At 39.6% G+C, this 18,402-nt stretch overlaps 1 protein-coding gene and 1 long non-coding RNA gene across 2 annotated transcripts in view; both read right to left on the bottom strand.

The window, feature by feature from the left end:
• Positions 1-5,233, bottom strand: part of LOC108971960 — a 144,545-nt gene extending 139,312 nt beyond the window's left edge. The window contains exon 1 of the mRNA XM_018938331.1: positions 4,810-5,233. Within this exon, the coding sequence (XP_018793876.1) occupies positions 4,810-5,233 (424 nt within the window). The remainder of the gene's footprint in view (positions 1-4,809) is intronic.
• Positions 5,234-6,118: 885 nt separating this feature from the next.
• Positions 6,119-18,402, bottom strand: part of LOC108972538 — a 32,949-nt gene continuing 20,665 nt past the window's right edge. The window contains exon 2 of the long non-coding RNA XR_001993641.1: positions 6,119-6,160. This is a non-coding gene — a long non-coding RNA (uncharacterized LOC108972538). The remainder of the gene's footprint in view (positions 6,161-18,402) is intronic.

Below are 18,402 nucleotides of genomic sequence, written 5' to 3'. Positions count from 1 at the left end.
CAGTCCAGGCCACTAAATTCGATCGATGCACAGTGGTGTAGTTTCCAACGTGTTGTGGTGTAAGTTTGTGGAACATAAACTTCAACTTTTTCACTGCAAAAAAATTTGTGTCTGAAAATAACGACAACGTTACTCAATTAGTTTGATTTGGGAGAATTTTGGTTAGTGTGATATCCCTCTCTTTTGTCTATGTCAACGCGAACCTACATAATCTATGCTGCTCATATTGGAGAAAACCGTTTGAAAATATAAGAAATTGTTATTTCAGTGGATTTTTGCGATAATCAGCATCAGGATAAATAACAATAATTTTATAAACAAAGAAAAAAAATTCTAGTTTTAAAATTCGTTCTAGTCACTAGTGTATTTGACCAAGCTTATGGCGATTCCTCTATGTGAAAAATAATTTCTACAATATTACTATTATTTCTTACTTATAGTTTAAGACAAGGCACAGTACAAACGAGCCACCAGTTCCCCCACACACTATGAGTGAAAAGCAAAGCGCCGTGGCAGAGGTAAAGCAGGTTATGAACGTGCACATCAGGTGGCCAACTAGCTCTAAGCGTGTTATAAATGAGTATTTATGTGTGTGAAAGAACATATTCATATAGTGAGGCATACTTTAAGGCGTGCGGGTCGGTATTAGCGCATAAGAACTCCTGGGGGAGCGGAGGTTTATGGAAGATGAAGTGTTTCCTTCACAAATTACGGCAGTAGTTTCAGTAGCATGAAGTAATAACAACAACGACTACAAAAACAACACCAGCTGTACGACAACTCACTGCTGACACATTCGAGTATCAGGATTTGTACGTAAACAGATATGTGCAAGTAAGTCGACGATAGTTGTAAATATTATTAAGTTGCCGAAGACATACAGAAAACATACAAACAAATTTCGGTGTGTAACTGTTTGTAGCTGAGTAGCAACAGTGTAACTAAAATAAATCGGGTTTTTGGAAATTTCAGGTAATGTTTCAGGCTTATCGTTTTTATGAATCAACCAAAAAGGTTTCACTTCTCGGTAGTGATCATGAAATAATCAAGGCGATTTGGGTTCTTCTAGACCTTTTTTTTCTCAATTTGGTATAAAAAGAGTTTGGCAACAATATCAGATTCAGAGTAAAACAGATGAACTCCTTTCAGTTAGTCCGATAAATAACTTTTTTCTTCCTTTTTTTAATTTCTCACATAGCACTCTGTAGTAGATCTGTGGAACTGACCCTTACAATCTAGTCACTTTTCCTCTCCTTTATTCAAAATTGAATCGATTTGAGGAGCTCCCGAACTTTTCAATCCGTCACTGTGCAAATGTTGGCAAGCTCGGATATGCGTTAGTTACTATCCACACATGTATATCGGCGGCACATACGGCTCTGTGGCAAAGGCGCGCAATTACGTGCTGTGGCACCTTTCTAATCCACTTGTCGAGTAAATATTAGTAAGCGGTCGGGGCTGAAAAAAAACAAGGAGCAGTCAAAATGCCAGCAGCAAATCGTCGGCAAATAGTTCAAATGCTTGTGGTTTTTGCGCATAAATACGGCGCACTTAATACAGCTATTAGTCACTGCATAAACCGCTACACATTTATACCGCAATCCAATACATACACATGTGTGGGAATGTATATCAATATATACGCTTACAAATTAAGCAGAAGGATACACATGCGTGTCATCGTCAGCGTTCAAAGCGTGCGTGAGCATTACAACAATCAGTGATTTTATGCAATCTGGAATTCTTCATGGCGCCCCGCACGACGCAGTATGAGCTGGTGAGCCCAAGGAAGGAACTGGCGAAAGAGCACACGCATTTGCCGCTGACATTTAGCAGGCAGAGAGCGGCAAGGGTGAAGGACACTTGCGTGGGCTTACCCTAGGCATCCAAAGAAAATTTAAATTTAATATGGTACAAAACCCGACTGTCAGTCAAACATGCGGGCTTTATAATCACGATTTCCACACACACGGTATAGTAATTACCGAAGTCACTAGTTTCAAATCAAGAATTAGCATTCAGCGTGGAGTAAATATTCCCCATCATCACCCAGCGCAGATAATTAATGAAGTTATACGGCGAAATGGAATTTTGTGAAAACACGCGACTGCTGTTCATATTCAGCTACCTGCTGACAACGGCTGTTGCGGCACACTACTGTGGTTTCCGCACATTCTCACATATAGAATTTCCAAACGAATATATAAACAATTCTCAACCTTTGCTTTACTCTTTTAAGTTGATGTAGTTATTATTACTTTCTGACTATATTCCTAAAGGAAACAAATGGTTGTTAAAAACGTCGGGTTGCGCCTTCGAGAATGTCGTAAAATTGTCAAAATTTCTTTCTTTTCATATCAAGAAACCTCTGCATGAATTATGCTTAATTACAATTAAACATACCATAAATATAAACGATGTATGTGTGTTCACATCACTTTTGGGACAGGGCGCAGCAAACATTCGGCAGTCCTAGTCAGATTTGTTTGGTTCGCTTTTAATGACTTTTTAAGTTCATCCGGAGATTAACGCTAATTTATTAGATGGTTTAAAGCTAATCCGATTGTACTTATATTTAAGTAATGATATTTGATTTGAAGAACAGAGTGCAAGTTTATCTTCAAATATAGGTTTTTCTTTAAGCTTTCTTAACAGATCAGTGGTGATTCGTGTCCAGCTATCTTGTTATGTTTGTTTAGTATTGGTTGGCATTTCAGCGCGGAAGTACATACGTCTCAGCAACGCTTATAAATTGTACAACTTTATTATGAAAACTCACGTTTTATAGGGAATGTGTTTCGCGCGCTTCCCTCAATATATGGTCAACATAATCGGCCTACTAAGCGTACTATTCGCGATATTTGGATAATATTCGACCGAATAGATCATGTCCAACACGCCGTGAAGAAAGTATAGCAGTCGTAGCTGAGAGTATATATAAAGCCTGTGGAGAGTTGATTTGGTGCCGTTCGCAGTAACTCGGACTGATGTATGGAAGGACTTGGCGCATTTTGCGATGAGAACTTAAATTAAAATCTTTCAAAAGCCAACTTATGCAAGTACCGAAGCCGCTCGAACTTCCCAAGCGACATAGTTTCGCTCTATGGGTTCTTGAAAAGCTACAAAAAAAATTCAACATTTTAAAGTCGGTGAAATCATAAGTCCATATTTCTTCAAAAATTATGTGCATGAAACCGTAATCGTCAATAGCGACCGTTAGCGCGCCATGGTAACCGACTATTTGATGTCTGAAATTGAAGCTCGTGATCTCGGCGAAATTCGGTTTCAATAAGGCGGTGCCATTTCCCGCACATCACATCAATCAATGGATTTATTGAGAGAACACTTCGGTGCGCAGATAATTTCACATTTTGGGACGGCCAAGTAGCCACCAAGACGTGTTATATCACACCGTTAAACTTTTTCCTGTGAGAATATGTAAAGTCGAAAGTCTATGTGGGTAATCACGCTTCAATTCAGGCTTTGGAGCAAAGCATCACTACAGCTACCAGTGCCAGCTCGCAGCTTCATTGGATGAGCCGTCTGAAACGTAGCCGCAGCCAACATTTGAAAGAGATAATAAACATTTCTTATTAAATTTGAAGTCTCTGTATTTTTTCTTTCAAAAATTGGACTACTCGATTTGAATCAGCCTTTATAAATGATCAGTGTGGGCATCTATCTTTCTGTCTGTTCGTATATACGAAAACTAGTGCCGCGAATTGTACAGTTAATATATCGATCTGACATTTCGCACAAGTCGTTTTATCTATCTTGTCGGAACCCGGCTACACAACTATTATGGGATATTGACAAGATCCGCCGAAGTTAACAATTTTTCTTACTGTAAATATTTCATTGCAAAAAAAATAAAATTAAACAATTTGTTTAGGATTTGCAGACCTTCTCAGCCATAACTTCAATTTTCAGTTTCATATTGAATGTTTTAAATTATTTTTAAAGTATTTTAGAACTTCTCCCTCTCCTTTGAATTCTTCAATGGTGTTAATGAGGCAGGGGGATTCAGTATAATCGCTTTTGAAACTCTAGCCAGTGGGGGCGCTATAATTCACTTATAAAGCGCAGACACCTTTTGTCAACCTTAAAAACACAGCGAAAAGCGTTATGATGGCGCAAATTAATTTGAAAGTAATGACAACGCCAAGACCGACAGCCCAAAGCGAAAAGGCAAAGCGCCAAACGCCATTATCATTCGCATACAACCAACTCAATAAAATTATGTCGGCTGACCCATTTTGCCCCTTTGTCAATGCGTCAAGCGCGATTATGCTTGCTTTCWGTGTCTTTCTTTGCGTGTGTGTGTGTGTGTTTGTGTGTGCTTGAAGGCTGCTGTAATTGAATACTTTAAACGCGCCAGCAGCACCTTTGAGGGGAGAAGGGAAGCCGCGTCGTTTACATGATTTCAATTAAGCAGAATTCTACATTGCAAGAGGATGTGCTTGTGTAGCTATGCGCCGACGAAGAGTGTTTGGCATTGAAATTAATATGAAATGACTACATTACAAGTGCTGCCTCTTGTTAATGTGCTGTGCTCCCCCACCAACGTGCAACGCGCTGTTCTTGTTACGCTTAATTTAGTTCATTTTTTGCTGCGCGAAGCCACAACAATTGTTTTTTCAATTGTTCAGGTGTGTGTATGTCTGTGTGTGTGTGTGTGTGTGTGTGTGTGGTTGGCATGACCTAGCATTGCACAGAGATAAGTTATTGCAGGAGCAGTGCGAATTTCCTGCCAAATGAATTGAAAATGATAGCAACAACAAACAGAAGAGGCGAATTGGTGAGACTAACCTGGATCATCGTCATCATCCCAATCGATTTGGCCGACGCTGCTGTTGAAATTCGCTGTGAACACCAGCAACGTCACAAGGCCAACGATGCAGTGGCGCCAGCCGCCCCAGCTGGTAGCCGCCAACAGACGCGGCAGCGCCTGTTCCGACGTGGCAGCGCTTTCCTTGCCCTCGCTGCTGCTGCTGCCGATGCGGGTTGTTGGCGCTACAGTTGTTGTTGTTGTAGAGAGCGCTTGCAACGCAGCTTTACATGCCAACGGCATTGAACTGCAGCTTCTTGGGGCCGCGTTTGTGCAAGTGCTCCCAGGCGTGGCAGTAGCGCATGCTGGCGCTGCTGTTGTTGTTGTTGTGACACTTTTAGTTTGCTTACGGCGTAACGTCGCCACCGATAATGGCGTTGCTCGTTGCACTTTTAGCAAATCCATTGTGCGTTGTTTTGTTGTTGCTGCTGTTGTTTTATTATTATAGCAACGAGCACTTTGCTTTGACTTTTATTTCGATTTTTTATTCCTGCACACTCAGTATACCTGCGTCGAACATTATCCTGTTTTTCCGTTTTATTTTCACTTTCCGCTTTCGGCTTACAGCCTTCGGAAGTTGCAATTTAATTTACAGCGTCGAAACTTGTACACAACTTGGAAGCAATGCGAATTCACGAACGTGCATCTCTAACTGCATTTGCTTACATACATACATACATACATATATATTATATATAGTTATCGTGGTGCCTTTAGTTGGTGCTGACTTTGCGTTCCATTTGCAGTTTCAGCTCACAGTCACAGTCTGCACTCTTGCCTCGCGCAGCACTCACCACGCTCTAATGAAGCGATTCGGCTGATGCGCGGCGGAGTACAACATTGCAAATGACCGGATCGCGAAGGCGGAAGCACCTTGCAGTCCGTCCACGCTGTGTTTTGCTTAATTCAAACTAATTCTGCTTCTGCTTTTATAGCCGGTCTGCAATGCCGCTGTTGATTTGTCTCAGAGTTTTCTTGTCTTCCTTTTATTTTCGCACTTAACTTTCTTACGCTTTTGCTCGTTTGACGCAATGCTATTCAATTAACAACTCTGTGTGCATATTCTCCTCGGTGCATATCTCCGCTGCCCTTAGCCTCACTAATTAACTTGTTTTTCTAGCCCTAATTTCCGCCACTTGCGTGTGCATAGCCCCCATTTGCCACGAAAAACTTTCCTTCTTTGTTGGCCTTTCAAATTCTTGAAGGATCTTGGTACTTTTTTATATATTCATTCCAGCATTCGCTCGTGTATAGCTCCTTGCTTGTCTCGCGGTGCTTTTCAGTTATTTATCCAAGCCCATTCACGAATTCCACAACGGTACTTTTAAATATCTGCAAATGAAAAAAGAGAGAATTCGTGAACAATTCTGCGAAATGTAGCAACAATAAAGCAAGCGCACGAAATAAAGACATTGAAGCCGGAATTAAATTAATTAAAATTACGGTAATGCCACGCATACAATTACATGCAGCTCGTAACTACAACCATTTGTATCCCGAATATCTTCGTACGCCCACACACGTGCCGGCAGTAAAGAAAGCAGGAAAACGAAACGCAAAAAAATGTCTCGAAGCACCCGCAAATGCCGCCCCACACAGCGTATTTGCCGAGCGTATCGCTTTGGGCCTAATTAGCTGACTTATTACTGGCAGTACGCAAACGTTCGCGCCTAAAATCACGCCACAGCACAGCGGCAGCCATTAAGTATTTACGAATATGTAATCGTCAAGAGTATATGCATATTCGATTGTTTTTGGACTAGGATACCCGTATGTACGTTTCCAAGGAAAAAAAAAAACTCATTTAGTATTTTATTCGCGTCGTTTCTTCCTGCCTATACAAAACTAGTAAGTGCTTGATTAGCTACAATGCGTGATAGTTTCCTCAGTATTACACGTAGTCCTTCCCGATCTATTTAAATTTTAAGCTAACAAATTTTCATGTGCTCAGCATATGCTTTGTGAGGTACTGAGACTGCTTCTCGCCAATTAAGTAACGGTACCAAATCAAATTTGTTAAAAAGGTTCACTTAAATTCAACAATGCAACTGATCGATGGTCCACTGACAACGGACATGTGCTCGAGCTAAAGGCAAGCACACCACCAGTTTTTGAGCTAACGCTGGTGGCAGGCAAGTTGACAGCGCTATGGCCGACTAGCCCGATTCGGCTTACAAACGGCGACCAAACAACAAAGATTTGGGAAGGCACAACAGAGTGCAAGTAAAACCGCACACCCTCACACCAGCTCAGCTGAATCCGGAACTAAGTTCAGCAAGTGTGCCTCAACACAGCCGCAACGCGCTCAAAGTCGAACTCTTAAATAAACTTCGAAAGGCATGTGGACTGCCAAAATAAGCAGCAAAGGAAAGTACATAAGTACCATATGGATGTGTGTATATAGGGCGGTGAGCTTAAAACCACACCAAGTGTCGAACACTAGAAAGCTACCCCCACCATTTCGTACGCATGTCAGGAATTAATACAACATACTGACACATTTTGACAGTTTACGGTTTGTCGTTTACAGACCCAGACGCCATTTTAAAGGGTGGAAAGTCGCTGTAGATTGCTCGCAAGAACTTAACGGTTCTCAAAGTGCCGCCTCAACCGAAGTTGTCGACTTTTCTGCAACCAATTTTTGTTTAAAAATATTTGTTTCTCTGAATTTTTTTCCAAAAGCATAGTCCAAAAAGAGTCTCTTCATTAAATGCTATGGAGTAGGATCACTTATCAACAGGATTATTATGGGAGTGCATATTTTATGGTAAAAACTAACTCACAATATAACTTCTCATAAAATGCCAAATATTCTCCCACAACTGCTAATACACCGAGAAGAAATTTACTTCTGAAAAAATACGTGTTTGATTTAGGGGATCCCTGCCGCCGCAGCTCTCGTCCTACGTTGACTTGAGAGGAATGTACCCTGTTCTTAAGCTTGCTCACGAGCACTCTGCGCATACACAACTTTAACAGGTATGCGTATTTACCAGTCTGTCCAATTTAACTCCTAATAAAGTTCCACACCGACTGATGGTGTGGGCACTGGCTGAGAACTTGTGCGTCGGACAAGCGTTTGGCTGACCGAGTTCGGCTGAGTTATTTGCACAGTTAGCGCAGTTGTTGTTGTCGCGCTGTGCAGGTGCCAACTGGCAAGAGTGGACACACACAATCGTAAATACACACACACACTCCATAAAGTGTATGTGTGCCGTATCACAAAGTTTCTGAGAAATGTCCATACCCACACACATATATGCAGGCACATATGCTTCGAAAGCAAATATGTGGCAGGAGCGTAGTAATTTTTCTCACAGTTTCGCCCCCAATAAGCACCGGCCGCCATCCTGGTATTCCGAGTGTAAGTTAAAAAGCTCCTGTTGTATTTGTTGTGGTTGCCACGTAGTTCGTGCACAATTCATGAACTGCACTCGAGTGTGCTAGCAGTCATATATCATATTTGCACTAGGTGCCCCAATTTCAAACTTTCCAAATTCCCATCCTCTGCCACTCTGCCAAACACTCGCCCAGAGCACAAAACCACTTGCGCTCTTCGGACGGGCCACCCCACACCACACGACTTGAGGCAATGCACTTTGGTGCTTGCACACACATATTCGCTGCTGAATTTGCTTTCTTAGCTACCACCCTCCAGTTGGGTGTTACACACACACATTCAGTTTTATTTACGACTTCAAATGGACACCGATCTGAAGGATATCGGTTGAGCAAATGTTGTTAACTAAATACAAAAGTTAAACAAAATAAAGTAAGCAAACCGAGGGAACGAACGAAAACTCAACCAATTTTATTGCACTTAAATGAGACTATACGTAAACACCCAGCAAACAAGTTTCACAGTTTCCGAAAATGTGAACATGCATGCATTGGCCAAACGAAATCTTTATTTGCTCATCGGTAGAGTAACACGAGACGAGAAACGTCAGCAGCTCACTCGAAAATTAACAGCCGTGAATTGGCGAGATGCTCAGAATTTGCTTGAAATTAAAATTTGTTCGCTTTTGGAAAATCCATTCGTTATCCTTTAATGACTGAGTCGACGACTTCGTGAGTAATGCATGCGATCGATGTTTGTTGGGTATAACAATGGCATTTCCATGCATACATGGGAACGAGTGTGTATAACAAATTTGTAAAAAATAATGGATTTTGTGAACTTTAATCTGTGCAGGTAGAAAGTTCGAAAAGTAGGAATACAGCAATTGGTTTTTGGATAAATTTGTTAAAATTCGATAGCTTTTGCGGTTTAGCTGCAATATAAATTTTGCTAATTGCTACAGGAAAACTTGTCCGTCCGTAATTGAAAATATTTATGCAAGGGTATGAGCAGAGCATTGTAAACAAGGAAACTTTACAAATATCCACTTCTTTCCTGAGCACTTGGTATGATCCAAATTAATGTAAATATCTGCTTTGAGGAAATTCAATAAATATTCGGTTAAGCAGCGGAAAATAAACTAAAAGAGAGGAGAAAAGTGTAAAAATCGGAAGAAGAACTCCTGCAAATAATAAAAAATGAAAAAGCTAAAGAAGTGTTCGTGGCCCCGCCCTATAATAAGTATAATGTGCAACAACCAAATTCGCCTAGCCAAATATTGTAGCACCTTCTAGCAAGAGTGAGAATAAAAAAATAAACAAAAAGCAATGATAATTCCGCCCACTTGCCTTATAACTTCACCATTACAAACTATGCTAGAGTCATTTAATTATGCCTTAAAGATGGTGCAAAAAGGCTTTATATTTATTCGGTATATAATATTTTTTTCCTTGAAAATAGGCAAAATCCGGCTACAGCCACACATACTTCCCAGATAACACAGCTTGAAAGAAAAAAATTGATTCTTTCACTTTCCAATATACAAATCAAGAACGAAATAATATAACGAAGTAAAACCTTGCACGAATAGGGCTTTTCAAGCAGATATCCAAATCGAACCAAGCTTGTTCAAACCCATAGGTATCGAATATGTGCACCACATTGACTACAGTTGACTTTTTATCGAAATTATCGGTCAATTTGTGAGCTATACCATATAATTGAAATTCTGAGTTAAGTATTTCCTGATATTAGTATGTCAGTATCATAGAAATGGATTAAATCGTGTCGATACTTCCACTACCCAATAGAAAGCTTTTCGAATTTCCAGGTGACTTTCTACCGCATAGCATATATCGGCCAATGTGTGAGTTCTCTTAATAAAAATAAGAAAGCAGTGCACATTTGGGCCTAGAATGAATAAAACCGCTATAGACCCCATATAACTAACAATCCTTATGTACTGGAAGGTACTTCTTTGGCTTTAATCCTTTCAAGTTGGAAGATTATGAAATATTCGGTCATACCCCATCTTTATCATTTAATGTTTGTTATTTGATCTCACGCTTACGTTAGGTTTCAAATTACTATGATTTTTTTTTTTCTCTTTTATCATTTTCAATGGCTTTTGCACTTTTATTTATAGACATAATTGTATCTTTCCGTGCCTACTCCTTCTGGGATTAATAATGCTGGAAAGAGACTACAGTCATCCGCCACTGCAAACACAAATCCTCATGCACCGTCGGTTAGCTGGCTATTGTTTTGGGCTAACAAGTATTTTTTAATACAGTATAAACCGTCAAAACTATAAAAATCTACAAATCCTTTTAGAGAACAAGCAAGCATAAACCCCAAAAGTCTTCAAGGGAAATGCGCAGCTGTTGTTATATGTCAGTGTATGCACTTTAGATTGTCGCACTCCGCAGCGCAGCATATGTGCACACATTTAAATTTACACGCTGGTTGCACTGAACGCTTTTCTGGGAACTCTTCAGCTCGAGCATACCCCTCTCCAACATGCAAATGCATAAGCGCTCACTATATTGCGCTGTTTTCCTGCTTTTACCGCATTCATAATTCTGCCAGTTTATTTTATCACTTCTCTCTTATGTGGCACTTCATGGCGGGCTTTGTTTTCGGGCTTCTTTCCCTCAAGTGACACACACATATAATTGCTCATGTTGCAATTGGGATAATAAATTGTTAAAATAAAAATAGCGGAACAGGGGAAAAAAAGTTCCAAACCCAAGTAAATGCAGGAGCAAATTTTGGTTCAAAACCGTTATAAAAAGTGAGACCACAAAAATGTGAGCCGCGTTTGCGTGCCCTCCATTGCTGCCCTCGATTTGAAATAATAAACCGTATGCCGCTGGGTCTGCATCAATTATGACAACAACAATTCAGTAATTGTATTGTTTTCAAAACGTGCACACGAGCGCATTTACAACTGGAGACCTTGAGGCGGGCAATCGGGCCCCAATTCTCAATGCTCTTTACAAGGGAATCAAATGAAAAAATAAACTACTTTGCGGTGCTGAAACTATTTCCAGAAGTAAGTTATAAATGTTTCTCCATATCAGTAACTCTCTCTCTCTCTCGCTCTGGTTTTTTAACAGGTATCATTTGTTGGCCCTTTATGTGCTTCAACCGCAGCTGATGTATGCTCCGCACACTTGACAGGCTCGCTGGTGAGTGACAGTTTCACAATGCGCAACTTTATTTTTTTAATACTGCGTGATGCCCTTTGCGTTTCGTTGTTGCTGCAGTCGCGTGTATGTGTGGCTTAGAGACAACCGTTACAGCATCCCTAAGCGCTGATATTCACGGTCTGAACTGCATTGTTGGCGCTGTTACATGGCTATTTATTTACCCCATATGCACATATGTCAGGGACACAAAAACTAGCACTAAAACACTAGCATTATGGCACATGTGCACCACTAACCTGTCACTCACACCGCCTGCCAGAGCAACCCACATACGAACTCGAAGAAGTTTAAGTAACGACATTTCAGGGATTTGTTCTATGAGCGCTTAAGCGTTGCGGGATTTGGGAGGACAATAAGTAAGTTTGTGGATATGTTACTTCAGTTGTAGGAATATGCACTCTTTGTCAATTAAGATATCAATGATATTTCTCTCAAACATAACTTAATAAAGTAGGAGGACTTGGTTTAGTTCACTCTCGAATGTAGCGTGCGGAAATAAAGGCAAGCCCTTTCACATCCATGGATCAGCAATTTCTATTCATTATAAACAGATTCTTATATGAGTTCGCTTCGTATTACAGGTGGATGTAGTCTAAAAGCTATCTTCTTATACAGGGAAATTATCTCGGTAATATAAGAAGTCTCCAGTAACAGGAGGGGGACTCCATTTCCGAATTTCAATTGTACTTTTTTTTTAGCGAGTGTGCTATTCTAAGAATCGTTTCTTTAACAGAAAAAATTTGACTAAGGAAATCTTAGTTTGGGAAAAATCTTCGCTGATGTATCTTCATACCAAATAAAGGTACCTGGGATAGTTGTCGTTGCTTTTTTTTTTAATTTTATTCTCTACTCCAATGAATTTCTCCAGTAAAATTTGCAAGCAAATTCTTTAGAAGTGGTAGAGAAATTGCAGCTAGAGCAGCCTCTCAATAAGACCAAATTTGTATTCTTTATATCCATCTGAACAAAGACTTGATTACTTTGGAGGCATTTTTGGCGTTACTGCGAAGGATAGAAAACAATGTCTTGATCTGAAATTTGTATTTCGAGAAAAAAATAAACATAAGCTTTCCCATTTTTCCCAAGCCTATGTGATTGGCAGCACTGGAGATATACGACTGCAACGACATCTATTGACAAAATACGAAAATACTTTTTCGACTTCCGAATATTTTCACTATCACAAAGCGCTATTAAGACCAAAACTTTGCTTTAATCATTTTTGTGTGTTCGCAAATTGCTGCAATTTAATTTTTACGAGATTTTTCTATAAGCATTAAAGTAAGCTGTACGTTTTAATAACGCTACTCCTTTTTATGCAACAAAATGTTTCTCTCATATGTACATATACCATCCACAGCCATCATCGTTGCCGGAACAATCATGTACACGTCGCAATCCTCGTCAAAAATAACAACCCTCGCTTTCTCTATCGTTAGCGGGTTTGCAGCGGCTTGCAGAATCAGAAGCGGCAGGTCTACTGCCGAGGTTAAGGTAATGTGCTTTCAGAAAAGATAAATAACGGTTAAAACGAGGCGCGTGCAGTGTAGTCACTCCCGAATTTATTGTTTTGGCATTTATACCGTTCCTTCAACGATAGCAAATTGTACAAAGCACATGCGAGCACAGAAGGCCTCCTCTCCTTGCGGCAGCGGTGTCAGTGTCAGTTTCCTTTACGTTGGTTGACAGGCCGTACGGTATGCGCCATGGCGTTGAGCGTTTAATATGTTAAGCATCAGTTGCTAATCGTTTTACGCACTCATAATATTGCCTGGCAAGCCACTCCGCATTGACATCAAAAAGTCTTTGCGGCACAGGTCGCTAAGGCTGTACTTTTCTCACGTTGACTTAAACTTGAAGCAATCGAAACGCTCGTGGCTTAAAGCTTAAACTCCAAACGTTAAATTAAAGCTTAAACTTTGAATACAGCTCGAGAAAAGTTCCACACATATCTCACTAAAATTTTTTAATGGTGATTTGCTGCCTCGTGTTAGAATAAACCTTTGTGTTAAGCGACGCCAATATTGCTGGCAATCTAAAGCCGCAAAGAACACAAATACTCGTATGGTATAAATAACTGGTATAATAGTGGTATAAATAACTGGTGTGTTCAAACACTTGTATGCAAGTATGCAGATGTTCGCGGTCTGCTTCTGTTGTTGGTTACTTTATATTTTTTTATGTGAAATTGATGACTTTGATTTGTGTAAACATATTTTCTTGTTGTTTTTGCTTCATAACATGCCACCAAACGGTCGCTTCGTGGCAAATGTACGGCGTCACACCTTCTGCAATTCAATAATTCATCGCTTCACTGGCGCTTGTGGCTGCCACACTTATAGGGCCCGACTTGCGTGCTCTGGGGGCACACAATGACAGTCATTGTTATTTGAGGGATTAATAAATTCCTTATCACGATATTTGCGCCATTGTTTACCTGCATGATTGCCAGCCATTTTCATTTGTTGTTCGCATTGTTGTCCTTCTCGCTGAAGGGATTGTTTTATTTCATTAACTCTCATTCCGTCGTCATGTGATTAGCGATTTATTTGACGATTGCTTAATTTTTATCAGCTAATTTGTAATTTCGAACTGTGTCGATTGCCGGGCACCTTTCACACTTCCATACGAATTAATTAGCCATGATTTATGGATTTCTTAATGAATTTTGCGGTTTCATTGACGCGAACGAGCGATTGACGCCTTTGCCTTGCAATTAAAATTAATTAAACGAAAGATTTGTTGACTCCATGCCACAAGCTGTTCGCTTCCCCTTTCCATACCTATTGGCTGTAAGCTTTAAATACCACAACAGAGCTCGTTCCGTCTTAAAATTGAGTTATTAAGGAGAATAATAATGCCTGAGGTTGTCAGAAAAAAGCCGTTTACTTTGCATAGCATTATGAATTTTTCTTTGAAGGCTCCTGGCACTTAATATTTCATTTCATTTACGACGCGAACAGTTTATCTGCCATTGAGAAATATCTAATAGCAAGTTTGCTTGAATTTCTTTCTGTCCAATGGGATTTTTTCTTCCCAAACTTGTTTCACTTGAGCCCTCCATTCACCTTTCATAAAGACGAAGCATCGAAAAGGTTAAAGAAAATATTCGTATTGGAATCAGAGAGATATCAGGGGGTCTCAACATCTCTTTTGAATAGACTCAACACATATCTGTTAATGTCATCCAACGCATAAAGGATGATGAGACGAAGACCTATGAATATGACATCGATATTGTCGAACAATCCAAACGGAAACCGAAAGACAAAGACACTGACGCCAATCCTAGCCTAGCCTTATAAAGAATATATCGAAAATAGAGTTGGAAGGTTTGTACTGGCTGAGGTGTTTATTTTGAAGGCGGTAATAAAGATTTTAATTTAAATACGTGTAAATGTAGTTTTTTGGTGGATCCAGAAAATATTTTATGCATCAGTTTATTTTTTTTTTTCTGCATCGGCGTCATTGACGATAATATTACGGGAAAAATTCCAACCTTGAAATAGTTCAACGTCCTGTGTGAGCTTACTCTTCCCTAAAATAAGCTTCTTAATTGAAATGTGCGCAATAATGTATTTTAATTGTAAGTGGATTGTGACATTAAAAGTTAATTTAATCATTACCACTTTGTGTTCATCGATAAGCAAACAATAATAACAAACATGATGGCATTGCTTACATTGCTGTAGACATGATAAACAGACATGTACAGCTCGTCGATTAGCAATCAATGACAGGATATGCTGGCCGGCAAGCGCCCATTTAGGGCCAGCGCATACCCTACTGCTCACCTCCCCTTGCATGTTTCCGAAACATTCACTACAAACCATTCGTTAACGAATTGCCGCACACACAAGCACACATGTGTGTTGTCATGAGAATTGCTACTATCACCGGCATATATCTCTCACTTGCACTAATGCGCTCTAACGTCAGCTCCATTTATGACAGTGGCTTCGGTCTCTCTATAGACTAGTACAGTGTGATTGGGGTGGAAGGCATTACTATACATGGCGCTGACAGGGTGGTGTCCCTCCACATATATTTTAGGCGCCCACCTYAAAGACTTTTAAGAAATTTAGTAAAATGGATTAGTAGGAGCTCTGACATTTCCTGCTCCAGTATGTTCCTTTCTGGGTGTGATATAACGTATCACCTTTCCAGAACTATTTAATCAATAGTTTTGTTTTTGAAACACTTCATCATTCATTTCAAATGACTGGAGTATAGGCGAAAACTGTGTAGGCTTTTTGGCTCTTTTTGCCTTTGCTTCAGTGTGAGGAATGCAACAGGAATCGGTCATAAAGCTGATAATTAATCAGACTGAGTATTGATCTAATTCTTAGAAGGGAATCTGAATGCGATTTGTGAACATAAACATTTATCACAAAGGCAACCACTTTGGGAGCATACTCTAGAAAATGGCTTGGGTAAAGAGAAGTGGCGGTAAGTACTTTCTATTAAATATATAATTATCATTAATTCTTTGGCATCTGAGTTACAAGAGCCTCTTAATGCCAATATAATTAGTTAATTGCCTATACTTCATTGGCTTCATACTGCGCCAATGTGTGGTCTGGAAAAGTAAAAAATAATATATTTTTTCGAAGCATAAATAACGCGATGTTTAAGTACACATAAGTGCTAGTACAACGGCAAGGGTTTTGTGCTCATTAAAAGTGTTAAAATCAATTTAATGCACACATTTTATTGACTCCTAATTGATTTTTTCCAACAAATTCCTTTGATGCATTAATTAATGAATATTCAGTACTTCGATATAATTTATTATAAATACCATGAGCAGCATAAGGGCACAGTATGCACGTGAATTACTTAAAACTATTGCTGAAAAGAAGAAATAATCAATGCAAGAGCAATAAAATATCCCAGGCCGGTTGACACCGAGAATGAAGACAGTTCATAATTTCTCTTATGTCCGAAGGCAAAACTACGGAAAGCTGATTGTGCTCCGGTGTTCCGATGGTGATCTCTTAAAAATATTACGTTACCAGCAATAACAGCGGGCGTCTGCCGCTAAAATCGCCACAACAACGAAAAGCTGATCTGCTTGTGCAAACACCGAAGGTGGCATGTCAAGCAGCACTGAGTGTGCAGAATGTCGCTGAAGGCGCTGTAACTGCATACAGACTTCCATAACCCTGACCGGGAGAATGGCTTTCAACAAAGAATGGCTGATTGATAGCAAGACGCTGCGTGACACTCCTTGCAGCGACAGCAGCCGCAACAGTTGCCAAGCCGAGTGGCAGCTGGCAAATGAGGACAGATTGTAATGCTGTTGAAACCTTAGAGTTCATAACGTTTTTTGCCTCCGGTGGCAACGAGGGAAATTGATTGCATTGTCTCGACGGTGAAGAAGTGCGTTTGGTTTGTTACCAAGCGAGCGCTGCTGCTGATGACGACGGGAAAGACACTAAATTGCAGTTTAAGCTGGTAATGATGGACACGATTGAGTGATGGAAATTGGTGTTTGAGACATCGTGTGCAGAGAACTGGCTTGCAGGCAGTTATCGGCCAAAAGAGCGTATGAGTAATGCGAACGCATTTTCTCGGATGAGTGTACATTCATTGCTTTCACTCTTCATGCATGATGTTACAGCGCCTAAAGTGATTTGAATCTCCAGTAAAATTTATTGGATATTCGTAAGAATTGGTTTGTTGTCCATTAATATTAAAAGGTCAGATTGTGGAGTGACAGAAAATACCTTAAGTAGAAAGGCTTTTAAAAAGCGTGTTTAAATGCTTTTGGTGTTAGTGTTCATATAATTTCAAGTTTGTATGTTTTCAAAACTAGAGTTAAGTTAGCACTCTTTTTATGAAAATTAATTCCATCTTTCCCAAGTATAACTTTGGCTTCTATTTATCGAAGCAAATTCTACGTAAAACACATAAACATACAGATTTTATCTGGTGCTAAAATATTCCATTATTATTCACATGCATGTGAGTGTGTGTAAAAATAACGAAGTAAAGCGCTTCATCACTTAAACACATTTACTTCATAGTTCAGCATATACTTAGCTCTAGTAGAACTCATAATTAATTATCTAATTACCTGGCCATTACGGAGCCAATCATTGAGCTAATATATGCCGGAGGTAATTAAGTGGCTCAGACTTCCTATATAAAACCAGCTTCCTACGCACGTTGTTTATCATCGATTTTATATACAAATGTGGCATATATTTATAAACATATAACCAGGGCTGGAAAAAGAGGATAAAAGTTGAGAGTTGTTTATATATATACTATACATAAACATGTATATGTGTGCGTTGATTACTCTGTAAAGTTACAAGGCTACTTAATACCAACACAAATACATTAATTACTACTAAATTATGGCTAAATTGTTGCACAAATATTTGCAATGCCTCTGCACATGTGTGCCCCTTTCTGAAGTTCAGCCACTCACGGCTCCTAACTAATGGATGTCCAGAGCCCAGGTGTCAACAAAAATTAAATTGTGTGCGCAGATTTTCCAAGGAATTAATTTTAGCTGAAAATCGGAAACTGCAAGAACGTTGTTAATGGATTCCCACAACAAAGGACAATGTAGTTCTAATGCAGAACAATAGAAGTATGCCGAAGTATTGAGTTAAGCAAGTATATGTTATGAGTATCGTTAGTTTTCGCATTTAAGCGCTTCTGGGCAACGTGATGCCAAGCGTTGTGAAGCAGCAGAATCACGGTTTCATCCCTTTTTTGATACTGCAGTCTTAAATACTTCAAGTTCCTTGTTTTTGAAATATTCCCAGCGCATGTAGTCGCCTTGAAATAGATTTTAGGTGACTTCAAATGCTGAAGCAACTTTTTTTTTTCGTTTGAGAACGATCCACATCGTCTAAGGTCTCCGATTCACCGTTATCGGAGGTTAAAAAATTTTAAACTCTTCTTTGMTCTTTCCTGGGAGCTGACAAAATGCATCCTAATTTTATTCGCAAAAAGTTCCCTTTTCATAGAAACAAATAGACATTATACTTAACACACAYATAAGC

The sequence above is a fragment of the Bactrocera latifrons genome, unplaced genomic scaffold (assembly GCF_001853355.1).
Source record: "Bactrocera latifrons isolate USDA-ARS-PBARC rearing strain unplaced genomic scaffold, ASM185335v1 scaffold_11, whole genome shotgun sequence".
Taxonomy (NCBI): domain Eukaryota; kingdom Metazoa; phylum Arthropoda; class Insecta; order Diptera; family Tephritidae; genus Bactrocera; species Bactrocera latifrons.
Note: the sequence above shows the minus strand (reverse complement) of the source record. Positions and strands in the feature narration are given on the sequence as shown.